Raw genomic sequence first — 26,820 nt, 5'->3', positions numbered from 1 at the left:
AAACTTCTCTGCGCTCTCCTGCAGTATGTGGAACTATATTATTTAAGGCTCGCAGTGTGTGGGCCTGCCAGTGGGGGATAATATACTGCATTGCTAAACACTGATAAGGTTCCAAAGGCGAGACCTATTGGCTATGCCAATGCTTGTTATACAGGGATATCTATCTCTTAAAAAGGCATTTACAAAAAAAAATATATAGGACTTAAGATCTCTTCCCAAAATATTTCAATCACTAGGCATGACCACCATATATGTATTACGGATCCCTCCATATTACACTCTTGCCAACATCTTCCATATTTGTTTGGGAAGATACCGCGCAATTTTTGTGGGGATATGTGCCAGTCATGCATAATTTCCGACAAGGTTTCCTCTTCTGAACACTATGGGTTGCCTTTGGTACATCCCCCCAAAAGGCATTTTTAATTAAAACTCATTTTGGTTTCAGGAGAATGGATCTGCCACACCTGACCATCTGATGCCAAGGCAAGAAGACATCCATAAATGCCTTTAGATTAATTTCTTTACCTACAATGGACGATTTACCTGCTTAAAAAGAAATCAGCCAGCTCTAAAATGCAATATTGTCGTTTGTAAACAAATATTACAGTGAAACTATGCCACTTTTTATTTATGACAACATGCCTTGCAGAAGCATAATTACGCTTTAAAGCGTAATAGCAACTGCCTTTTTAGGAAATCACAGGCACATGGCAACAAAGCACAATGATTTCCAGTTCTTACAATGTAACTATGTGATGATACATAGGAATCCTTCAGATGCGAGAGCATTTAATTAGTTCGATCTCAAATCAATATTAATTTTGTTCAATACATTGCTTCTGAACCACACTCCTGGTGAAACCTTCAAAATAACTTTTCAACTGGTAGCAAAATCACACTTTTTTTGGTGTGAAATACAGTTGATATTAGGATTTTCTAAGTTGAGGTAAGAATTCAGACCGATATCTACATATGTTGGCCCTTAATCCTTAAAGCAAGTGATAGGGTGAAACCTGACAAATCTAATTCACATGCCAAAAAACATAGCTCTGATTATAGTGAACACTGCTTCAAACGGTACACCGAACATTGTCTGATTCTAATCAGAACAAGGAACTTGGGAATACATCCTTTGAAAATGCATCGGGAATAAAAAACAAGCATTGGCAAAGACAATAAGTTTCTCCTATGCAAGATCTACTGGCATGGTCAATGTTTTTTAGATAGAGTAGGATGCTGTGCAACATGGCTTAAAGGGAAGACAAAAATAGTACTATGACGCGGCCAGCATTGACCATGTCATATCGTTATTTTCTTTCTTTCCAGCTATGTCCCAAAGCAGTACGGTTGCCATTGTGTGTCTTAAAACATTGACAAAGCCAATATATCATGCATAGATGAAACCTATTGGCCAATGCTTGTTTTAAAAGGTATTGGGGAGGTCGGTTCGGGTGGGGCGTTCTCAAAGCACTACAGATATGTAGCATGAAGCTGTCCCTTTAAGGTGATTTGGTCTTCATTAGCTCTGCTCAGTGCCTTCAAGCATAGAGTTTTTGCAGAACGTGTTCCTTTACTGAATGCTGCTTGAAGGTGCCAGATATTGTTATATATGAAAAAGACAGAATGTATACAGTTGCGGTTCAATGCTGATTGCGGGAATCATCGACTATCAAGCAGCAGACATCACACAACACTTCATCTACAGTACGTGTACGTGCACACGCTTAAGCAATTAGCATTCTGAACAGCCAACTGCCTAATGAAGGGCAAAAACTCCTGACATCTCAGCTCTTCTGAACAGAATTTTAGGTGATTGCTTGAATACAATACACATTTATTAGTCAATAACAGAAGCAGACTGCAATGTTATCACAGGCCAAACCACAACTATCAAAGTAAACCGGTAAATACTCAGAGCAAAAACTGCTGAACTGAGACATAGTAATAATGTTAAGATTACTCATTTGAACAGTGCTCATGACGCTGACCTTAGAAAGATGAAAATCTGAGTAGACCTTATCGCCAGCTGGATGCTCAACTCGCTGTGTTATCTCGCCTGCCAATATGATTGGAATATAAAAAGCGCTGCCAGTTTGCAACTTAACTCTGTCCTGCTTAGCGTCCCTGTCACTTGCCAGAAGGAAATGTCAATTAATTTGCATATTAAAGGTCATTTGCATAGTAAGATAGCTCTATTTTGTACAACTGGCTCCACGTGCTAACTTCCCTATGCAAAAAACACATCTGCAAAATAGAAGGGAGAACGAGGAACCTAAAATCTAATGGAAATGACATTTGCAGCTGGCACAGCTCAGTACACGTTGTCATTTTTGAGCTGGCATGAGAGTAACTAATGCTTCCTGTGAAACACGGCCAGCCACGTTTGACTCAGTGACTTTTTCAGGCTCATTAAAAGATGGCATCTCTGACATATCCAGAAGAAAAATGTAGATATGTCTTCATTGATCGATGATGTTTATTATAATCAATAAGTACAAAAATAATAGCGCTATGACATGGTCAACGCTGGTCTCCTCAACGTGCTATTAGTTTCTTTACTTTAAACCATGTTGCATAGCAGCCAGAGCTGCTGTGCAACATGTCTAAGAAAATTTAACAAAGCCAACAGATCTCGTATAGGCAAAACCTATTAGCTGTATGCACCAATAAAGTGTGCCCCTGACACAAACAAAGGGAGCAAAACAGGAGAATAACTTTGAATTTGATGGAGCTATGTATATGAGTGCCCCAAGTATAGCGAACATTTACGTGGGCTTATTTGAGGAGTGGTATATCTACCATAAGATTGAGCAATATCTTTTTTTAATAACCTTTTAATTTTACGAAACTTCAATAGCACAGTACAATAGTTCGTCAGTTACCCATTATAACGCACATTGATTCAACCACATTCCATTTGTATATACTGTTGACTAATATTACTCTATCCTTCGGCAAGTGAGTGATCTGGAATCCCATCTGCCCCTCGACTAAGCTCAGTTGTGAGAGACCGGCATATACCACCTCTACACGTGCTCTTATTAGTCAATTTTCAATCCCACTTTTTAGGGCATCCTCTGCCACCATGGTCCATATACCCCATCCATCCCTTCAGTAGTGGCGACTCCCCATTTTTGTGCAAAATTGCGTTTCACCAGGGCCCAACCCAGTGAAACCCAAGATTGTTCAGTGTGGGTCAAGTCCGTTGCCTGTGTAACCGCAATGCCCAGAAGTGATCTGGGGTAAGGGAACCAGAGGCACGGGGTACTAGGAGCTGGCAGCCTCTAACATATAATGTTCAGCACAAATGTCACGTAGGTAGGACGGTGATTTTTGGACAATTGGTTTAAGGAACCAGTCACAAAATTGTGAAAGAGGCTCGAGAATGGACCCGATGCCGGAGACTATCGGTCTACCTGGTGGGGGGCATCTTCTACTTATGAATTTTGGGGAGGGTATAAAACCTCCGTGTTCTGGGCTTCCCACTGACAAGGAAGTCTGCCTCTTGCTTTGTGATTCAATCATTACATTGTGCCTCATCCACCATGCCCTTGATCTTCGCGGTAAGGCGTGGTGTTGGGTCATCCGAGTGTCTTTCGTAGCTGCTGCATCAGAGAGTAGGTGGTTGCACTCCTCGCGATACATAGATTTATTCATCAGGACAATGGCACCTCCCTTGTCTGCTGGTTTAATTGTTAGATCTGTGTTGTTCTTTAGTCTCTCAAGTGCTGTTCGTTCCAGTTTGGTAAGGTTATGAAAACCCTTCTCTTGTTTGAAGTTGATTTTTTTCTACTTCCTTGAGTACCACCTGTTCAAACGCTAGTATGTGACAGGGAAAGGTCTGGGTGGGAGGCACGAATGTGGACTTTTTCCTAAGACCTGTGCAGTCTTCTCAGTCTGTTCATCATTTGAATATCCAAAATGGTTGCGAAGTTTAATTTTTCTGAAAAACTCTGCCAGTTCGGTATTCAGTGTAAAAGGGTCATTCATAAGTGTAGGATCAAATCCTAAACCTTTGGAGAGTACAGTTTCTTCGTAATCGGAGAGAGTGTGGTCACTGAGGTTAACAATGTTTGTTACTCTCTGCTTGTCGACGCGCCATTCCCTCTCCTTCTCTTTCTGCTCCTTGTTCACATCGCAAGCGGAGTTTGGTCTTCCCATTGTACCCTTGAGTTCTGCCTTTTTTGTCTTCCTTTTCCCCTGCATCGGTATAAGAAGGGCTGCGGGCTCTGTGGAAACCCGAAACCTGGCAGGTAATAAGGTTGCTGCCAGAATCCAAACTGGGGCATCGGTGGGAGCATCATTTGGTGGTGGCAGTTCTGCTGTCGCCTCCATTGATTGCCATCAGTGCTCTCGTCACTGCTACTTCCACTCCTATGGGGCAACTTGTCCCAACTCTAGGGTAAGCATAGTGGAGAAACAATCTCCATAAAACAATAAGTGCACAGGTGACTGACACGATTGCTGCACTTATAGCAACTCACAATATTTGTCCGTGGATGTGGCTGATTGTAAGGTTTTCTTACACTGTGACACAGGTGCTACTTTGTATTGTAAGTTTTTCATTTCTTGTTTTTTCTTTCAGGATAATATAGATACAAACCACATCATAGTGGAGCGAGCTCTCGATCACCCCGCACAGTGGAACCCTCTCAGCACAGTCTGGCAAGAGTGGAGCCCGCCTCATTTCTTAAGGTCCATGAATGCCAAGGACCCTACTGGGCCAACTGGCAGAAACATGTCGACCACGCTGACCATGGTGGGGGGACAATAGAATCCCCAACACACTGACCATTGATTTTCATTACATTATAGATGACAGCCATATTAAAATTAATTTGACATCTATAATGGCCTTTTAACTCACTTTTTGTCTGTAAGGGTCCCCACTTAGGGCCCGATGTAGGTAATCCCAGATTACCACTTCTTAAATACCGAATCATACCGATTTGGTATTTAAGAATTAGCAATGGGGAAGTAGGTATTTTTACCTAATTGATTACCGAATCGGTAAGATTCGGTATTTACTGATTCGGTAATTACCGATTCGGTATTTGGCATTGATTCCTATGGGCCTTGAAGCCCATAGGAATCAATGGAAAATACAGATTCAGTAATTACAGAATCGGTAAATACCGAATCCTGCCAGGGGGAACAGGGTGTCACTTTGACACCCTGTATCACCCCTGTTTTTGGCTTATGTGCAATGTGACACACATACATGCCCTTTGGGCATGTATGTGTGCCACATGGCATAGGTGTACATGCACAGATGTGCATGTACACAGGAATTCCTTATTTACCACCCAATTGTATTGGGTGGTAAATAACAAATTCTTAGAGGCCTCAAGCACTGTCAACAGTGCTACCTACATTAGAATTTACAGATTCTGTATTTTTACTGAGTCTGTATTTACCGAATCTGTAATTTTACCGATTCGGTAAATACAGAATCGGTAAAAATACCGAATCTGTAAATAAATGCCTCCTACATAGGAAAAGGCATTTACCGGTCAGGAACGGCTGAATTCGGCTGTTACCGACCGGTAAATGCCTACCTACATCGGGCCCTTAGTTTAGAAGTGCATCCCTGTCATCAGGTGTATGCCCGCCCTCTACCAAACCAAGTTTCTAGAGGGCGAGGACTGGTCAATGATGAAGCATGACACCAGGTGGTGTGTGAGACTAGTCCCTCACTTTTTGTGAGATGCCTGCACTTACGAAATAAAAACGGTAGCACCTAGGTCACTTAACAGGGCGCGCCCCATTTGTGCTGAACAAGTCAGTTGCCTCTCATATATTTAGTAAGCACAGTTTTGGTGAAGGGTGTAGCTTCCCCCCCCCCCTACTTCCTCCAGTCAGCGTGTGACCGCCCTCCAGTATCTCTGAATAGCATTCCCATATAGTTTGAAAAAAGATCCCCTCCAAATCGCATCGACGAAAGCATTGGGAGTCGGGTTGTTTCCCCATCTTCACTATGACGCTTGCAGCCAAATATGTACAATGTAAAATTTTAAGCTGGACTGGTCTCAATCTCATAGGTATCGCGACCAGGGCATCTTGCCAGTCATCGCCGTCTACCTCCCCCACATCTTCCGCCCATTGCTGTCTAAGTTTTATCAGTGGATCTGGTCGATTATTAATCAATTTTCTGTAAGTAAGTGAGATGGCTTTCCTGGGCATTGTGTCTAAATGTAATCTGTCTTCCAGTGGAGATGTTTCTGGAATTTGGCCGTCCCTGGGCAGCACCGCTTTCAGTGCATGGCTAATCTGCAGATATCTGAAGATTTCGGATTGTGCCAATTGATATTCTTTCTGGAGGTTGGCAAGCGTGAGTAGTCCATTTTTGGACCACATGTCCTTCACTGATAAAATACTAATAAGATCCCTTTTGTCAAACCCTGGACAGGAGCTTAAGCGTCCCAACCTTTCTGGTTCCCAGAGAGGGGTCGCCAGCATGATTCTTTTGTCCCAACCCAATTTCTTGTTGACTGTGTGCCTGGTTTCTATTGTTCTGGCCGTTGGTCCAGTTAGTTTCAACTTTTGGGGGGTTTGTATATAGGGATCTACAGTATCCCCCCCCGTCCCATCAACCATAGGTCCGTGCGTATACTTGGCTCGTAAGAGTGATCAAATGTTTGAGAATATCAGACTTTGGTTGCGATTAACAAATGATATTTTATTCATTTGGAAGAGTTGAACGAATTGCTCACATGGATTAATGCAAGCAACATTAATTAAAAATTCTAACCCAAAATGAGCAGGATCAAGGTTGAATTTTTAGATATGTGGATACAACATCTGGAGCATATGCTGGAGGTTTCCTTATACAAGAACCACAAAGCAATAAATACTTTGCTCCATCCACGCTGCAAGAATCATGGTATAACATTTAGCCAGTTCCTCCGAATTCAGAGAACTTGCTTTGTTATGTTATGTTAAAAATTTTTAATACCGCGCACATACACCAATTGGTTTCTTGGCGCTCAAGGACCATGGAACAGGACAACGGGAGTGTAGGCAGCTAACCGTGAGCAAGACGGAACAAATGAGTTTTCAGAGATTTGCGGAAAGTGGGGTAATCAGAAGTGAGCCGAATTGGGAGGGGAAGGGAGTTCCAAGTGGATGGGGCAAGGAAAGAGAAGCCAGCACCACCGTGCTTCTTGCGTCTGAACCTGGGAATGACCAACAGGTTGTGGGCAGAGGATCTAAGGTGTTGGGGGGGAACATAAGGGTGTAGGCAAAGAGAAATAAAAGCAGGAGCAGAAACAAAAAGAGATTTGAAAATAGTGCAGCCGATTTTGAAGATGCATCGTTGCGCAACCGGGAGCCAGTGCAGGGTTTTTAACAGCGGGGTGACATGTTGGTGTTTGGGTTGCTGGAAAATCAATCTGGCTGCCTGGTTTTGCACCAGTTGAAGCCGTTGAAGATGGTATGCTGGAATCCCCATGTATAGACAGTTGGCATAGTCTAAACGTGAGGTAACCAGGGCCAAGATGACAAGAATAAGAGCCTCTGGAGATAGGTACCTTCGGATCTTCCCGATCCTGCGAAGATGGAAGAAGCAGGCCGAGGTAACAGCATTAATGTGCGGCCGCATCGAGAGGTCACTGGAGATGATAACACCTAGGCTCTTCACGGAGTCAACTGGGCAGGGGGGGGCCGAGGGCAGGGGGCCAGAAGTCGGGAGTCCAAGGAGGTGGGGGCCCACTAATCAGGACCAGCTCTGTCTTGCTAGGATTGAGCTTCAGCTGGCTGAAGTTCATCCACTCATAGATGGAGAGTATGGTGGTTTGGAACTTAGAGCAAGAGAGAGGAGAGGAGTCGATAGGAAAGATAAGTTGCAGATCATCTGCGTAATTAAAAGTGGTAACAGAAGAGTGGCGGAGAGAGACCAGGAGAGGCTGCATATAAAGATTAAACAGAAGGGGAGATAAGGCAGAACCCTGGGGGACACCGCAGGAAAGTGAAGTGCAGGGGGCAGAAAAGGAAGATAAGTGTACAGATTGGGTCCGGAGTTGGAGAAAGGACACAATCCAAGACAGGGCCAGGCCCGAGATCCCAGCATTTCTGACACGGTCGACCAGGATGTCATGGTCGACCGTGTCGAAAGCGGCCGAGAGATCAAGTAGCACTAGGGCCTGGGCCATGTTCTTATCAGCCCCCTGTCTCAGCGTTTCCATAACCGCTATCACCACTGCCTCCGTGGAATGGGAGGGTCTGAATCCGGCCTGTTGATCATCGAGGAAATGAGTTTCCTCGATGAAGGTGCTCAGGCAACGGGTGACGTAGGTTTCCAAAACCTTCCCCAGGTATGGGAGAAGGGAGATAGGTCGGTAGTTGCCCAGTACCGCAGGGTCGGAACCGGGTTTTTTCAGAATAGGTACCACCACAGCGCTTTTGAAAGCATTGGGGACAGAGCCTATGGAGAGTGAACGATTTAAGAGGTCCAGAGGAGGGCCGGGACATGCCATAAAGGCGTCTCTAAGAATTTGGGGAGGGCAACAGTCCTTGGGGGAGCCTGAGCCCACAGCCGAGAGTAATGAACGGAAAGTGTCTAAAGAGATCGGGGGAAAAACATTCAGGGAGTGAGGATTCGAGGGAGGAAGGGCGCTGATCTGAGACATAGTGGTGGGGGGAATATGGTTTTTAATCGTGGCGATTTTGTCAATAAAAAAAGAGTTAAGAGAGTCGCACAAAGCTTGTGATGGCTGAGGCTGAGGTGTTACACGGTCAGGTAAAGAAAGTTCAGCTACAATTGAGAACTTTTTTTTTGTCTTGGATGCAGAGTTGATTACTTTTTGGGAGAAATACGCGGATTTGGCTAAAATAATGGATTTTTTTGTAAGATTTTAGTATATCAGTGTAGGCGGACTTCAATAAGGGATCATAGTTACGCCTCCATCGGCGCTCAGCCTGACGAAGAAGGAGTTTGCTGGCCTTAAGTTGGTCAGTGAACCAGCGCTGAGCGTCGTGGGGTCGCTTAGATTTAATGGATTTGGCGGGAGCGACTACGTCACTGGCTTGAGACAGCCATTGATCCACTGCAGATGCTTGAAAGTTCAAATCAGGGTGGCTAGGGGGGAGGGTGGAAGCAAGGGTCGAGTGAAAGAGAGAAGTATCGGCGTGCTTCCAATTACGTGCCGAGAAGTTAGAGGCTAGTGGGGGACAGGTGGGTACAGAGATTTGTAGGGCAAAAGAAATGAAAAAGTGGTCGGACCAGGTGCAGGGATACACCAGAGGAGAGGTAATATCCAAATTGGTGGTCCAGACCTGATCCAGGGTATGGCCCTTGATGTGAGTAGCAGCAGAGATATGTTGCGAGAAATTTAGGCCAGATAGAAAACCAGAAAATTCAAGTGAAAGGGATTATTCAGGATTTAATCTGCAGGACTACACTCTGAATACAAACATTCTAAATAAGAAACTAATGGCAAGAGGTTATCCTAGACTCTCAGTCTAAGACTCAGTTAAGAAGGCCAAATATTTTAATAGTGACCTTATGCTTGAACCTATGGAAAGCAAAGGTAATAACAGTTTGGTATGGGTCACTAGGGATTTTAATTTGAATCAGAAGATATGACAGATTGTCAATCTCCGGTGGCACATACTTAATACCTGTGATGAGGAATTCAAGCTTCCAAGACTACTATCTGCTTTTCGTAGAAATCGCAGTTTGAAATTTATACCAATAAGTTCTTGAATCACTACAGAATCTAACTTTATACAGAACCCTATCACAGGTGAGGTCCCAGTGATTTTGAATTGCTGTGGGCATTGTCATGCGTATCATGGAGCTATAACAACTGGTAATATGTTGCCTTGGCTATGAGGGAGAAACAGGGTAAGAATTTCGGTACGGATTTAGTTAACACAAGTCAGCAGTTTGCAATAAAAAAAGCCAGGCTCCTACGGTACAACATTGCATTGATTATGATCATGGAGACAATAGCCTCAAGTGGGTTATATTGGAGAAGAATAGATGCATCAAGGGGAAAGATAGCGCCCCAATCGAAGAAAGAGAAAAGTATACTGGATTTTCACTTTGGGCACCTAAAAGCAGGGTCTAAACAAAAATATACCATGGGAAAATGCCAGAGTATACTGACTGTAGACTACCAGGGACCTCTGTAGCTTCTTTTTGAATCTCTAGGTTAGTTAGTTTGCAAGAGATTCCTCTGATATGATAACTGGCGGTCCCCATGATCTATGGTAGGGTTCATATTTTGAGAGGATCAGCGATATGAAATGGCTATTAGTTCAACAATGGTTACTAGAGTAATGCCTAGCATAGAGGGTAGGTTGTACTTCGATTGATTTTCACATTCATGGTTTGAAGTGTATACATACTCTGGGCCATGATTAGGGCACAGATGATAGAATGCAAGTTGGAGTGATTTGGTACATACTAGCTATACCTACAATGAGTTTGAACAATATATCTGTTCATCCTGATTTAGCATAATTAGTTGAAGATGGCCGCCGGGGTTAGCATCATGAGTACGGAGGGCCTTGGGGTCGATGTTTATTGATATATGAGCTTGCACGTACCATTTGCCCAACATAGGGGGTATTCTTTGAGTGGTCTTATTTTCATATTTATTATTCATGCAGATAGATTTTCGACCAATACCAGGACTAGGTGGCATACAGTGTTGTATAATGGGTTGCATTACATTCGGAGCAGAAATAAATTTCCATTTCTTAGATTCAATACAACTGTCTTAAGATGGCTGTCGGAGCAACGTTAAAAACAGTAATGGCCTAGGGCACTTACTCAGTAACATAAGAGCCACAATGGATATGTAAACTTGACCGTGGAAAAAGTTACTTTTTTTGGTTCCAGTTAATGAATTATCCTTGTTAGAAGACTCCATGTTGAACCTCATGCAAGTTAGCACTATATCAGTCAAGTAAATGTTCCGGTTGAATACTTTGGGCCTCTTTAAAGTTTATGTGATTACTTTGAGTTAGGTGTTCTCAGTATTTGTTTTAGCGACTCTCGAGTCGCCCCTCTTGTTAGGAGATTTAAAATGGCTGTATCTATATCTGTACATTTTCTTTTGTAGGTACAGCAGCAGCATATTGCCCAAAAGCAGCAATGCATTATACTAATATCAACTAGGACGAAATGTAGGAATGCTATTCAAATATTATTTGCTTTATATGCCCAAATCAAGAGGAAATTGGTTCAAATGGTCAGCCTCTATTCTTATGGCGCAAGACTGGCTGGATATAAGTTAAATTGGATGTTGTTCCCATACTCAAGCCATCCGAAGAAGGAATGGAGACATACACAAATTCGTTAGTCCTGAAGGTTTACATAAGTAGTGAGAGGTGCAGCATGGTCTTAAGGGGGGCCGTTTTTATGATTAGGTGAGGTACTTGTGCACGTTCAAGGTTTGGTGTGATGAGTGGTTTATACATAGCTGTATATAAAACACTGGTAACAGTTCACAGGATTGTGTACACTTAGTGCATGTTTGTTTAATCACGGCAGAGGTGACATGATGATTGGAATAGATATGCAAATGGTGTAGGTAATAGTTTGTGATTTTTATTTTTGTGAAGGATGTTCGAGTCTTTTGTGTTTATTTGAATTTATTAGCATTGTATGTAACTGTGTCACCTCCCACCTCAACCCCACTTGTTTTCAGGTGGGTGGTTGTTGGTGTCCTAAAGAAGGTGTACTGTGCCTGCTGGCTTTCACCAAAACATGCACTGGCACAATATTGGAATCACAACTGGAAAGACATTAATATTTGATGAAACAGGCCCAACATTCTGTGTACAAAACATAAGAGACGGAAAGTGGAATTATATCTATATGTGTAGATCAACAGCAAATGACCTGGACTTGGCGTCATGATGTTATTTTGCAAATCTGAACAAAAATATGCCCCTTGGAAGTGTTGGTAGCCTGTACATGGAATTTGTTTTTGGTTGCAGTATGTATGAGGTGTGTGTAGAATGAACGTTGTCATGATTTTTATGAGGGGTGGATTGTATGCGATGTGAGAGGAGTTGATCTGGAGATTTAATCCATTTGATCAATAAATCATGTATGTTACGATTAAATCATGTTTTAAAAGAAATATGTTTAGTATGAAAATATGGTATTTGACCTAAATAAATAGGTTTTGATATATCAATTAACTTCAAATAAGTCTATGGTAAGAAGTCACTTTTAGGATTAAGTGACTACGTTGTTAGTCTTCTGGTATTTTAAGGAGAGGTGGCTTTCCTTTTTGCTTGATACCTATTGGCTTTGTCAATACTTGTTTGTGTATGGGGAGGGACAAAAATAAAGGAGGGGGAGGAACAGGGGCAAGCAACAACCAAGTAGGAGTGGGGTGGGGCAGCAGAGTAAGCAACAAGGTGGTGGGAGGGAGGGGGCACTCAACAAAGATGGGGGTGGGAAGGGTAGGGAGGGGAGGGGTAGAGCAGGCCTGCAAGCATATGCATTGAATGGATTTGTGTAACATTTTTAAAAAGTACATCCGAAAGCCGGCGACTAGTGGAAGGACACTTGCAGCAGACATGAAGCTATACTTGGTCCTTGCTCCAAGAAAGACCGGAAGACACGGAGAAAATGTGGAAGCAGGAGGCACTGACCAATGAGAAGCAAGGAAATGAGATCGACACAGAAGCAGAGAAGCAAGGAAATGAGATCGACACAGAAGCAAAGTAATGGGAAGTAAGGGCCAGGCTCTCAGCCTGTTTTGAGGTGATGAGACAAAACTTAAAAAGTGCAGTGCAGGGGAACTGGATAGGATTGATTTAGCCTCGCCATAAAATGTATGGATCGCCTATGGTTGCTCCATGTCCCATGACGTTTAGGGCCTAGTTATCAACACCAGTTAAATCATAGACCTATGGTTGAGAAACAAAATAAAACTGAAACACTGGAAATGAAAAGTCTCTCTCTCTTAAATATAGTCATATAACACATTCTAAGATAAACTGTTTGTTCAATGACATGGGAGGCGAATTCTGTTAAGTGAATCTTTAGTTTGCGATGGCGAGAGATGATTCTGGAAACAGGTAGCGTTGATAAAGTTTATCTTCTGTTTCCATAGTGGGAAAGTCAGCCCTCCAAAAGTCGAACTCTGAACAACGCTTTCCCTCACCTTCAAAAATTCACCCACCAATTCCAACCATCACAATATAACTCAAACTCTCACCTTCTAGGACAGCATGAGTATAACATTATCGCTCTCTTTTATTTATTTTTTTTAAACAAAGGAACAAAACAATCTCCAAAATATTCCAAGGAATACGAACTCCACAAGACACAGCTCCAACATCACCCAATGAACACACCACAGAAAAACTCTTACATATGCATTCCAAATAATAAACTTAACATGCTTATCTAAGCTTCCGTGGCAACTGTTTGACACAGGTAGATCTGCGAAGAACACAATCAGACACAGCGGCATCATTACATTTATCTCTGTCCTTGCCAAAAGACACATGCTGTGAAGACTCACTAAGATCTTGGTAAAACTTTATAGGTTCAGCTTGTTTTTTTGAGATATTCATAACTTTCTCTACATTCCACCACTCATCAACCTGAACAATTACTGCATTGCCACACATCCTCTTAACCTGTGCGGTTCACTAAAAGATGAATCTTCCTACCTTATGAAACCAAACTTCTTTATATGCATCTCCCACCCACCTATTTTCAATACTCTCTACTTAGTGCACCTTCTGGAGTTATAAGGAATATTTAGATTTTTCTGGGCTTCACATACCCTTTTGCGTACCTCACCTTTCAGCCCCTCTTCTGATTTACTTTTATGAAGCCATTTGGACATCCAGGTTGGATACAAGTCAGTTACCACCCTCTTAAAAACTCAAAAGGTGAAACTTGGTAACCGAGTTGGGCGATGGAACTGTAGCATAGAGGGCAGAGCTTCCTCAACACCACACCCATTATTCTTTGCCCACTTAATACAGTCCGTTGCCACCATGTTCATCCACTCTACAAGACCATTGGTCTGAGGGTGCTACAAAGAACTCTTCAAACGCTACACACTGCCATCAGCCAGAACATTTCTTCTGTTAGCTCCAATAAGCTGTACACAATTGTGCGAAATCGGGTGCGCAGGATATCCCTCTGTAATAAAAAACATCCCTCAAAAATTCAACTACTGTTTTAGACAATAGCTCTGAGACAAATTGTACCTGTGGCCACTTTGTATAGTAATCCACGAAAACAAATGCACAGTGGAGCTGTGCAGGAAGAAATTTAAAATGTCCAACCATGTCTACACGAACCTTATTCCAAGTTCAGTCAGGGAACTCTATAGGATCTAAAGGAGGAGCGTTCACCTTCAACCCTTTCTACAAACTACAAGAAATTACACAGGTTTTGACATCATCATCAATATGAGTGTCCATTGCAGACCATCAAAAGTTCATTCTAATTTTTTTTGGGTCATCGTCGATTCCAAATGTCCCTCATGACCTAAATACACCAAATACATTCTAATGCTAACGGTGTTACCAACCTATCTCCTCTGAACACTACACCATCCTCAACTGATAATTCGTCAGCAACCTTGATGAAAGACTGCAATCTAACTTGCACATTCCTCTCTTTGGCCAAGCTACTGGTAATATAATTCTTCACTTGATTAAGAAGAGGATCATTATCATTGGCTTTCTCCACATCTTTTCAGCACAAACACTAGAGAGAAAATCAGCTGTGAAATTACTTTTACCAGGAATTTGCTGGACATCAAAATGATACTGCAAAAGCTTTGCAGTGAGTCTAGCTATATATGGTGTGACATTTTTAATATTTTCCCAAATTAAGGATCAACACCAAATGTTTGGTATCTGTTTGATTAATTAACCCCAATACCCCCCCAACAACATTTGAATGAAATTTCTTTATATCCCAAAACCAGCGTAGCAGTTCTTTCTATAGGACAGAATAATATAACTCAAGATCCCTTAAGACTCTAGAAGTGAAGGAAACTGTGAATTCTTTTCCCCCCAATATTCTAGGTAAGAACTGCATCGAACCCATATTTACTAGCATTCACAGTAATAATGCACAGACACAGGTCATAAGTGTTCTCACACTAGACAGTTCTCTCTTTGCAAATGTAAATGTGGACTGATAATTAACATCCCAAACAAATGGCACAGACGTTAACAAATTAGAAAGTAATTTAAATTTTGTGGCATACATTGGAATACATTTTGACTAAAATTCACACAGACCATTAAATAAATACAATTCATCTTTATTCCTAAACACTGGGCAATTCACTACAGCCTGAACCAGACAAGGTTTAGGCACTATACCATTCCCCGAAATTACATGATCCAACAATCAATAGACTTCTTCCAAATTTCACTCTTTTGTCTCTACCACAATCCCTCTCTCAGAAAAAAGTTTGAGAACTCTTCAGAAAATGATATCATGCTGCTCCAGATTCTTTGTTAATACCAACACATCATTTGGTATACCACTACACTTTAGACATCAAAAAGAAGCTGAAACATGGTTCTTTAAAAAACAGAAGCTGCAGACGCTAAACCAAATGGCACGGGGCAATACTGAAAATAAAAGAAGTAACATGCCTAGAAGATTCTTCTAACTCAATCGCAATACGTCTGGAGAAGGCATATTTTATCTCTAGAATAAAAGGAGTAGACAAGTGGTACAGACTACTCAAATCAGCAGTGGATAAGCTGTAAATCTCAGACCATTTGGAGGAAATTAAAAATTCCACATGCTGCTGTATAAGTATCTCAAAGTGCCAGGGATATAATCGGTGGAGCTGCAAGGCGGTAAGAGCAGCTAATTTAAGGAGAATGCCGCTGTTTAGCAAGTGCATGATTTACTACCCTGACGCTAAACTCCATAAAATGTATCCAGGGGTAGAATCACAATGTTATAGATGAAGGCAAGCTAATGGAGATTGGCTCTGTATAGCATTTACATGCACCCCTGTAATTAAATTCTAGCAAAGCATCTTTTCTGAAGTTAGTTTAAAACTGCAAGTTAATCTTTGTCCAGAAGCGTCTGCAGCTCCATTCAGGTCACAGATATAGTTGAAGTAGTAACTATCGGACAGCGTCCATTTATTTATATTGCCAGCTTAATAGAAAGGTCATTGATTTTAGCAAGTTGGAAATCGGAGCCAACCTCTACAGTTTTCTAATGGATCTTGAAAACGCAAAGAGAATACACTCGACAAGTTCTGTATGCTAGAAGGTTGGGATCCATAATTAAGCTAAATAGAATAAGGAAGAATTCGGAATTCAACTACTAACAAAAGAAAGTAGGCTTGCGGAAGAGTATGGGTAATAGAAAGCGTTAGGTAAAGCTGAATATGAATTATGTGATTATAATCCTTTGATCTACTATTCCAAATTAGAGTTCTACGTATTAGAATCATTTTGAGAAGCATTTTTATTATATATTGAATATTCAAACAACAACGAACAAACGGTGGATTTGCTTTGTTTGATCCGCACATCTAAAAAAACATATTCCCCTTGGTAGTAATTACACTGTAATATATTGGACACACTCTATTGGAGTGCTACTCTGGTATCGTGCTTATCCACCAAAAAGCAACAATCCACGATATCCTGCTCACTCAAAGCGAGACGGAATGTCGTACACAAATTATGATAGAAGTACCAGCGCACATCCCTTCTAGTTACTATTCTCCAAATGGCATTCAGCCACCGCAATCCAAAACTAATTATTTTCCAAGCTCCTTGTAGTCCTCAAAAAGACATGTACAATGTTCGTTTTACTCTACGATACTGACGGGATTTCAAACGAACGCCGCGAGGACACGCCACGGCAATGGGACTTATCATGGCTCCATCAAATGTGCAATAACTGTTGTACTTATCAAAGAACGGAAGACTTGACTTTACACGCCCTACTCCTGGTGGCTATAATAAAAGTCTTAAAGGATCAATGCCTATTCGGCCACGTGACATTCTGTCGATTACAATTTCTCTCTGATAACCACACAACTTCTTTGCCTTGAAAAAGCCCGCGGAGGGCGAAACGTGCGTCGGCTGTGACGGTGTGGCAAAAGAAAGAAATTATAAATAAATGGACTTTGAATTATAACGAACATTGTACATGTCTTTTTGAGGACTACAAGGAGTTTGGAAAATAATTTTTGGGGGATTGCGGTGGCTGAATGCCATTTGGAGAATAGTAACTAGAAGGGATGTGCGCTGGTACTTCTATCATATATATTGAATATTGTTTATGCACCTTATAAATAATTGCTTCTTGGTCTATATTATATATTAAAGTTTGTATAATGAACTCGATTATCACTTGAAAATGGAAACCTAACAGCTAGAACATTACTGAGAAGCACTTTATTCTATATTGACTGTAAAATGAATAGGGGGAATACATTTGGGAAGTTTACTTTACTTTTTATCTTCTTTCTTTATGATGCTGTGGACTGTGCTATGTATGAATTTTTGCTGTCTCATTGTAAGAAAAAAATGAATTACAAAACAAAAATAAAAGATTATAGGTGTGCGGTATAATCAACAGCATTTATAACTTTTTCCAGAACTCTATTATATGTATAAGAATAGCAATAACGCAAAATGTAGTGTATATTCAGGGTGCTAACCTTAAAAGAACTCTTGCCAACTCAGACTTTGTTTAGTTTACAATTGTGGGATGTACTGTAAAGCTCCTGTCCACCACAACTGTCGACACATTTATCAAAGAGGGATAATCCGCACTTCTCTCAAATTGAAAATATGTTGTTTTTGTTTATGCTTTATTACCAGTTAGTTCAAAGCATTATACCCATGAATTTGACATAATACTAGAGAGCTAATGATGCGACCTTTCAGAGCCTTCAGAAGAGTGCATAATAACAATATCCAGTCTTGATATTAAGTTCTGTGAAGTTGTGTTAGTGGTGAGGAGGTATTGGACAGTTCTAATATGTGTCTCCCCAGGCAGAAGACCTTGCTAGTATCATCCCCGATTTGTAGAAATCCAGTAATACTTGGGCTTCATTTTTTAGTACTAAAAACAAAAGGTCTAGATGCGATTAAGACCAATCGACCCATACCTACTCTCCACAGCATCTTAGTAAGGAGAATGAGGAAGAAATCCCATGGTAGGACTTTGAGCTACTATAGCCATCTGACAACCATGAACTGATTAACAAAGCCAAGTCAGCCTCCTCACTGGACCCATGCCAGGTACATCTGCTCCAGAAGAAGTAATTAGGCCTAAGCAACCAGCATCCCAGTTACCAAACTGTTTCATGCCTGCTTACAAACAGGAATAGTGCCCGAGAACTGGAAAGTGTGAATGCCTTACCCTATTCTGATGGAAAAAAAATCTTAATACCAACGACTTGGGAAATTATATCACACTACTACCCAGTCAAATTAAAATTCTGTAGAACAAACTGCTGCCGCATAAAACTCCAAATTTCTAGAAAAGTCTGCAATAGTTGATCAAAGGCACCTGGGCATTTGCTCTGGCAGTGGAACTGAATCTGCACTTTTGATAACCATGTAAGTGAAATGTCAGATAAAAGATGAATGTTACATGTCTACCCTGTTCATGCTGGACTTATCGGCCATCTTGATATGACCAACCATCGCATCTTAATCACATGACGGTTAAAATCATTCCTAGCCAATTGTACACAGATGTTATCTTTGGCCACTTTCTTTCAGATAAACTACCTATAAACTGTTAGTTCCACAGGAGGCATTGCTGTTACCACTACTTTTCAACATCTATGTTCGGGGCTGGACTGGCCGTAGCGAGCACTGGGCATTTTTCATTATGGGCCGGCAGGGTGGGAGACTGTTTTGTTACTGGTAGACGGTTTTGCAGAAGTGCTGCAATACTGGCCCCCTGTAACAAAAACAGTAGCAGTGCTTGACACTAGGACCATCGGCCAGTCGTGAGGAATTGTCAGGGCTTGTTTCAGTTACCAGTCCGTGTCTATGTTTGCCCCTTTTTGAAGCTAATAAGATTTTTGGGGAATACAACATACAGCACTACCAAATGCAGGAAATACTCAAATAATCAGAGGGACAGTCTGGTGGAGATTCAGGAGTGGATGAACACCAATTTCCTTAAACTGAATGCAAGCAAAAAGAAAACCTTATCCCAGGAAACAACACCTCTCTCTGTGATTGCATTTTGTGGCTCCCAGAGCTGCAGAATAACCCCCCTGCCAATGAAAGCCAGAGTCATCACTGCAACAGTCAATTCTATGTCGGGACCGGAGGCTCCGATTATGCTTCTCATTTTATTTACTGAAAGTTCTCAGCAGCCAATCAGAAAGTACAAACCAAAGAATACACTACAATACCCATAAACCCTAGTGGGTATCACATGCCAACCATAGAGTAGACCCATATATAAGGAGCATTAGAGAATAGTACATCCTCTTTCTTTGCTGCTCCGCAGCCAGTTAAGTGCATTACTATTTATTTAATGACTATTACTGTATAGGTAGTTAATTAGAGCTTATCAGCAGAGATTTACCTGTTTATCTGTATGCAGACTGGTGGCTTTCACTTTATTGCTGCGCGCGACTCGCGCTACTGTGGGCTTTCATTACTCTGTTTCATTTGCTGTTTTCACGGTGCCCTTTCCCGCTGCTGGCGCGTATGCTACTGTGAGCGCATTTTCATTTCCGAGCGCGGTTCGCCGGTTTCGATTCCGGTTCCTCCTTTGTCCTTGCTTTGTTTTTCTTTGGAGCGCTTTCAGCCTCCGATGACCGGGCGCGCGGTGCCCGCGTTTACTGCCGTGGAGTGGGAGAGTCGGGGGTGAGGACATGCGTCGCTCAACGCACATTCCTCTTTCTATTTCATCAGTCAGGCCGGTCTGCGCATGCGCGGCGGCCATTTTTTCTCTGAAAACGCAGTTTTCGAGCTCAGAGAGCGCTAGAGCAGCGCATTAACGTGCTCAATACCCAAACGACTGTGGAAAAACCCCAAAGGCCCTCATTTCAGCTTTTTGGTGTTTTGTTCAGTAAACTAATGTATAGGCTTTGCCTAGAGTGGGTTCTATAGGCAAGACCTCTCTCTACATTTAAATTTGCTTACACATTTTGAATATTGTGTGTTTTGGATTGACTAGGGTTGCCACTCCCCCTTACTTACACTGTCACTACTGCTAGTGTTTATGGTTGTTCTGTGTTGACAGTGCATTTTGGCTCCATCTTCCTGTTGTGGGTTTATCTGACATTTCTAAGTGTCAACATGTCGGAATACTATTTTGAGGAAGACTACATTGAAGAGGTCCCTTCAGGGTCATTGAAGCATGAGCTTGTTGAGGCTCTAGATGTTAGGGTGCAGCACTCCGTTAATAAGGCCATGGTGAAGGCCTTTGAAGAGACATTTATGTAATTATGCCCTTCAGCAGGGATGGCTTCAGGGCTCTAAGCCCCATTCTGCTTCTGGTGGTAAGGGTTCAAAAAATCCACTTTCTTCAGATTTTGCCAAGCTGGCAAAGACCTTGTCTTTTGAACACTCTTATGGGTCTTCCTCCAAGGCCGCACCTTCTAGTTCGCCTCTAGGGAACAACACCTCTGCTTCCTCCGATACTGTGTCTGAGCCAGAAGTCCCCCCCCCCGCAAAGAAACAATGCAAAAAGCGCTTTGTAGTTGCCCCGTCTCACCCAAATTTGCTAAATTTTGACCCTGCCGAAATTGTCCACCCTAACTCCTCCTCCTGGCTTCCCTCTACGGAGATTGCTGAATATGTTGAAACCAGACTTGATAAAGATGTCAGGGCGCGTTTGCACTCTGAATGTCCACAACCGGATCTTGCAAACAAGGTGGCGGACACTCCTGAAGTGGATCCATCAATGTTAACATATCTTAAAAAAATACACGAAAGATCCAAAAAAGGGAATCGATCGTGCCTGGAGATCCTGTCAGGATAGGTTTCTAGACTGGACCGGTCCTTTGACCAAAATTTTGGATTTGGGTTCCAAGGCAAAATCCACTGGCCAGATCATAAACCCGGATGATCTGATAGGATGGGCTCAGCGAGCCGTCTGTCTTTTGGGGAATGCCAATTGTGCTACGTCCTGTGAGAGGCGTCGCTCTATTTTTTGACGCTCTACCCCATGTTAGCTGAATTGTCGACCTCTGATTCCGGACCCTTGGCACAGGGCCTCCTTTTCGGACAACCATTCCTGAAAAGTTGACCAAGCTTGTTGCTACATTCAGTGGCCTTGACAAGGCGCAGGGTTCCTTGAAACAGGCTTTTCGTCCGGTTTTTGGAAGGGCCAGACGCTCGGCCGCGGTTACCAACAAGGCACCCAAAGGGGTTATAATTCCCAGCGTGGGAGATATCAAGACTCCAACTCCTCCGCCTCCTTCTACCCCACTCGTGGATCTCGAAACAACAAGAAGAAAGGTCGATATGGAGGGAACCAAGGAGAACAACGTGATGCCGCAGCTTCAGGTGAGCCTGATTCCCTTCTCAGAAGTTCAATTGGGGGGCCGAATCCAGTTTTTTCTCCACAGTTGGCAAAGGATTTCACAAGATACATGGATCCTGGATACAGTGCAGGGTTAAAAGATAGAGTTCCTTCACTATCCCTCTCAAACTCATCCTCCTCGTCCCATGCTTTTTTCCCTTCAAGATCAGATGTTCATTTCCAGCGAGATCGTGTCTCTGCTTCAGAAAGGGGCCATAGTGCAGACATCTCGTCACCCTTCTTCAGGAAGGGGACTGGATGGTCCGCATAGATCTGAAAGATGCCTATCTGTCAGTGCCCATTTACAGACCACATCAGCGTTTTCTTCAATTCCAATGGCAGGGGATCTGGTACGAGTACAGAGTCCTTCCTTCCGGCCTCTCGTCAGCACCTTGTTGCTTCACGGAGCTTCTAAGGCCTGTAGTCGAACTTCTTCGAGCCCAAGGCGTTCGCCTCATAATTTATCTGGACGACATCCTCATCATGGGCCAGTGTCCTTGTCTACTAATGCAACATCTTGCCTGGACTATTGATCTGTTGCAGAATCTGGGTTTCTTGATCAATCCTCAGAAGTCAATTTTGATTCACTCTCAATCTATCGAGTTCCTGGGTTTCCTAGTCAACTCCATCACTTGTCAACTCCTCTTGCCCACTCAGAAGATCAGATCGATCAAGAGAGAGTGGAGGTTGATTTTGAACAGGCAGACTGTGTCCTTGAGGTCTGTAACCCGGGTCGTCGGGTTTTCAGCTTCATTTATCCAAGCGATCTTCCCGGGACCCCTTCGTTACCGAGCACTCCAACGGCTCAAGATACGACATCTCCAGAAAGGCCTCAAGTATTCCGACCAGATTCCTCTCTCGGAGGAGGGGAGGTGAAAGATGTTGTGGTGGCTGGAACATATGGAGTTGTGGAACGGTTGAGCCTTATTCGGCACCACTCCGGAGGTGGTGATCGAGTCCGATGCCAGTCGGTGGGGCTGGGGAGCCTGGTGCGGTCAGCTATCCACAGGTGGTTGTTGGTCTCCGGAGGAATTGGATCTCCACATCAATTGCCTAGAGCTTCTAGCGGGCTCCTTTGTGATTCGTTGCCTGTCACCCAGTCAGACGAATTGTTGCATCCTTCCCAGCATGGACAACGTGTTGGCGGTTCGCTATGTGAACAAGTTGGGCGGGACCAGTCCCGACTTCTGGCGGAAATTGCCAATGACTTTTGGAATTTTTGCCTTCAGATCAAACTGGTTGTAGTGGCGGAATATCTTCCAGGGTGCAGCAACCAGCTTGCCGATTGGAATTCTCAACATCTCTGGGACTTCAGCGATTAGAGGCTTCACCCTCGAGTGTTCTGATTGTTGACCAAGATGTGGGGTCCTTGCCTGATCGATCTGTTTGCCTCCAGACTCAACAAACAGATTTCAGTGTTCTTCAGCTGGCATCCCGATCCGGAGGCTCTAGCCAAGGATGCTTTTCTGCAAGTGTGACCTCCAGCGCTTTGTTATGCGTTCCCTCCGTTTTGTGACGATTCCGAGAGTCCTGGCCCGAGCTAAGTGTTATCAATCGGAATTGATTCTGATCACACCTCTCGGGAGGGCTCAAGTGTGGTTTCCGGTCCTTCTGGAAATGTTATGTGCGATTCTGTTCCTTCTTCAGCAGAAGTGGAATCTGTTGTTAGACCCTCTCAAATCTCTGCATCCATTGATAACATCAGGTCAACTCATACTAGTCGCTTGGCGAATTTCGGGGATCGTTGGCAAGTCCCAGGCCTTTCACGAGAAGCTTCCAGATTTATCAGCGAGGCTTGGTCGCCCAACACTCACAAGCGTTATGCTACCGCATGGAAACGATGGTGTGATTGGTGCTCTCAACGGGACGTGGATCCCTTTGCAGCAGATGTCTCCTTGGTAGTGAACTTTCTGGCATCTTTAGCTGCTTCAGGTCTTGCTTATCGCACTGTCAATAATTTCTGGTCAGCCATCTCGGCGGGTCACACACCCATTGACGGTAAACCACTTGGTGAACACCCATTATTATGTAAATTACTCAAAGGTATCAGGTTGGTAAAACCTCCATGTGCTTAAAACTCAGAGCTTTGGGATGTCTCCATTGTCCAGCGTTTCTTGGAATCCTGGCCTGTTAATCAATGCTTGTCTCGTAAACAGCTTTCTGCCAAACTCACTATGTTGCTTTGTCTAGTGTCCTGTAAATGCGTTTCTGATATTCACGCTGTGGATCAAGCGGGTCGCAGATTATCTCCAGAGGGTGTTACTTTTTTGGTCACCAGGCACACTAAGTGCAACACCACTTCTGTCACTTATCCTGCATTTCCTGACAATCCTAAATTGTGTCTGGTGCAATGTATCCGGGATTATGAGGTGAGTATGGTAGGTTTTGTCAAGATATGGCAGGTCAGTTGTTGATTGCTCTGCAGAAACCTTTTCGCCCAGTGACCCCAGCTACTCTAGCGAGATGGGTGCGTTGGCTCATGGGCGAAGCTGGTATTGATGTTTCCAGATTTGGTGCCCATTCTGCTCGTGGTGCTATGGCCTCTAAAGCTTTTTCTGTGGGGGTCAGTCTATTAGACATTATGAATGCAGCTGATTGATTGTCTGAATCTACATTTAAGACTTTTTATTATAAACCTATTGTGGATGTTGCATCTGTTGTGGTGGCGCAGCTTTAAACAAGCATAATCGGAGCCCCCGGTCCGGACATAGAATTCAAAATTTGCAAACATTCATGACAAGAAATTAATTCTATTAAGTACACGGAGGCAAGGATTATCCCACCCATATTTCAATACTGTGATGTCTGTTTTGCATTGTGGATATACTGCAATGTATACTTATGCTGTTTTTACCCTTCCCTTATGATATGTCTCCTTTTGGGAGTGTGGTATTAGGGCTTTGTCTTCCAATTTCAGGTTCTGACCTTAAGTAAAGTTTGTTGACGTTCATCTCTACGGAGAGTCTTCGTGGCCTCAAGCAGGATGCTGTTTCGTTAAAGTTGACTTTAATTTTCATTGCTGCCTGTTGGCCGGTGGATTTCCTTATGAAGAATGGATTCTTCTTCCTGTGGTTCCAGATTTCAGACTGTGTTTAATGTTATTGGTTGAACTTAACTGTGATTTTACACAAAGAAAGAGGATGTACTATTCTCTTATGCTGCTTATATAGGGGTCTACTCTATGGTGGTCATGTGATACCCACTAGGGTGTATGGGTATTGTAGTGTATTCTTTGGTTTTTACTTTCTGATTGGCTGCTGAGAATTTTCAGTAAAGAAAAAAAGTGAAGCATAATCCTCGCCTCTGTGTCCTTAATAGAATTGAAAATTCTTGTCACCAATGTTCGCAAATTTTGAATTTGGACTCATCCCTAATTACACATAATAATGTCGGTGGTCCCATCTTCCTGCTTTCTGATATTAACACCTAGGAACATTCTTCTCGTCATACCGGTGTACAAACATTCAACACTTATCCCTGCCTTGACACTTCCATCATTAGCTAAAGTAATAGTAAATTCTTGGGCCCTGGGGATATCTTTTGTCCAAACTTCTACTTATTCAAAACTTCGCCATCTGTACGATTTGTAAGCTTGACTAATTTACTCCCATTACGGGGACTTCCCATTCCCTGCATTAGCTCCAAATGTATGATATTTATCGTGCTTCTTGTTTTAGTTCCTTTTTCCGGTGTCTGTTTGCGTTTTATGAACACGTAATAACAAGTAGAATCTTGTTGCAATTCTTGGCTTAGAATAGGCGAGTAGATTATCCTGAAATATAGTATGAGAAAACTATGTAAGAAACTAGGGGACGTGTATTTGGTTTCTCATGGAACTTTCTAAAGGATGAAATAAAGAGAATAAAATTGAATGTCCTAGTTGGGTTGTGATACAACAAAATATATTCAATCCAAAGTTAGTTTAAAGTTAAGAAAGGTGATTTATACTCCTATACAACCCAACTTGTTACACAATGCTCCTTTCAGTGAAATACATAGAAATTATAGATCGTGTGTAAATATAGAAAGGCTGTGCTATTATCACTGAAAAAGTAAAAATAAATACAATATTTTTTATGAGGTTACGAAAGTGAATGAATCGATTTGCAGGGGCAACGCTGCCTTTCAGAATTTGGCAGACGATTCAAAATTTGCAAACATACGTGACAAGAATTTTCAATTCTATTAAGGACAAGGAGGCGAGGATTATGCTTTTCTCATTTCTTTATAATGAAATGCTCAGCAGCCAATTAGTAACAAAAAAACTACATTACCCATGAACACCAGGGCATAACCATAGAGTATACAGTATAAAAGGTCTTAATGTTAGTCCTTCTTCCTCTTTCTTTGTCGAGGAAACAGTTCAAGTCCAATAGGGTAATCCAACGTAGACCATTAGGAACAGAACAAAGCACGCCGCAGAGGTCCAAACGAGCTGGATGCAGGTAGCAGAAGAACACAGGATCCCCAAACCAGGAAAAAGGGGAAACGAAGACGGATGACACCGGCAAACTCTACTTCGGGTCAGAACCTGAAAAGAGACATACAGGCGTAATACACATATATAGTGCAAGAGTATAAGAATTCAAACCAGGGGGGGGGGAATAAAGGATGTGAAAGTTTTGCAACATCATCAATACAGATTACAGCAAAATAACAATGCAAATCAATAACAATGGGTGGGATAATCCTCGCCTCCTTATCCTTAATAGAATTGAAAATTCTTGTCACGTATGTTTGCAAATTTTGAATTCTATGTCAGGACAGGAGGCTCCGATTAGGCTTGTTCAAAGCTGATCCACCACCACAGAAGCAATATGATAGATTGGTTTATAATAAAACGTTTTGAAAACAGAATCAGAAGACCAATCTGCGGCCTTCATAATGTCAAAAAGAGTGACACCCATGGAGAAAGCTTTAGAAGCCATCGCTCCACGTGCAGAATGTGCACCAAACACAGAAACATCAATGCCAGCTTCGGACATGAGCCATCTTACCCAGCACGCTAATGTAGCAGGAGTTACAGGGCGAAATGTTTTCTGTAAAGCAATTAAAAACTGACCCTGCATATCTGAACGTAAAGATGCAGTACTTACTTCGTAATCCTTGAGACACCGCACAACGCAAAGGTTGGGATGAGTGGGAAAAGATGGATAGGCAATCGAAGCAGTATTAGATTTAGTACGTCTGGAAAGACGAAATGTAACGCCTTCTGGCGTAAATCTGCGACCCGCAAGGTCTAATGCACGAACATCCGACACACGTTTACAAGAAACAAGACACAACAACATGGTCAACTTAGCAGACAGCTGCTTGCGGGACAGCAACTG

General features: G+C 42.6%; 1 protein-coding gene across 3 annotated transcripts in view; it reads right to left on the bottom strand.

Moving 5' to 3' along the window:
- Window positions 1–26,820, bottom strand: part of TAMM41 (TAM41 mitochondrial translocator assembly and maintenance homolog) — a 191,950-nt gene that overhangs the window by 152,836 nt on the left and 12,294 nt on the right. The window contains exon 1 of one of the 3 annotated variants that reach the window (XM_086938953.1): window positions 25,765–26,021. The exons of the other annotated variants lie outside the window; for them this stretch is intronic. Coding sequence (XP_086795079.1) covers window positions 25,765–25,788 — 24 coding nt within the window. The 5' untranslated portion in view covers window positions 25,789–26,021. Of the gene's footprint in view, window positions 1–25,764; window positions 26,022–26,820 lie in introns of those variants that run through there. 3 annotated transcript variants of the gene reach the window in all.

The sequence above is a fragment of the Lissotriton vulgaris genome, chromosome 9 (genome assembly GCF_964263255.1).
Source record: "Lissotriton vulgaris chromosome 9, aLisVul1.2, whole genome shotgun sequence".
Classification (NCBI taxonomy): Eukaryota; Metazoa; Chordata; class Amphibia; order Caudata; family Salamandridae; genus Lissotriton; species Lissotriton vulgaris.
This window is presented reverse-complemented; position numbering and strand designations above follow the sequence as displayed.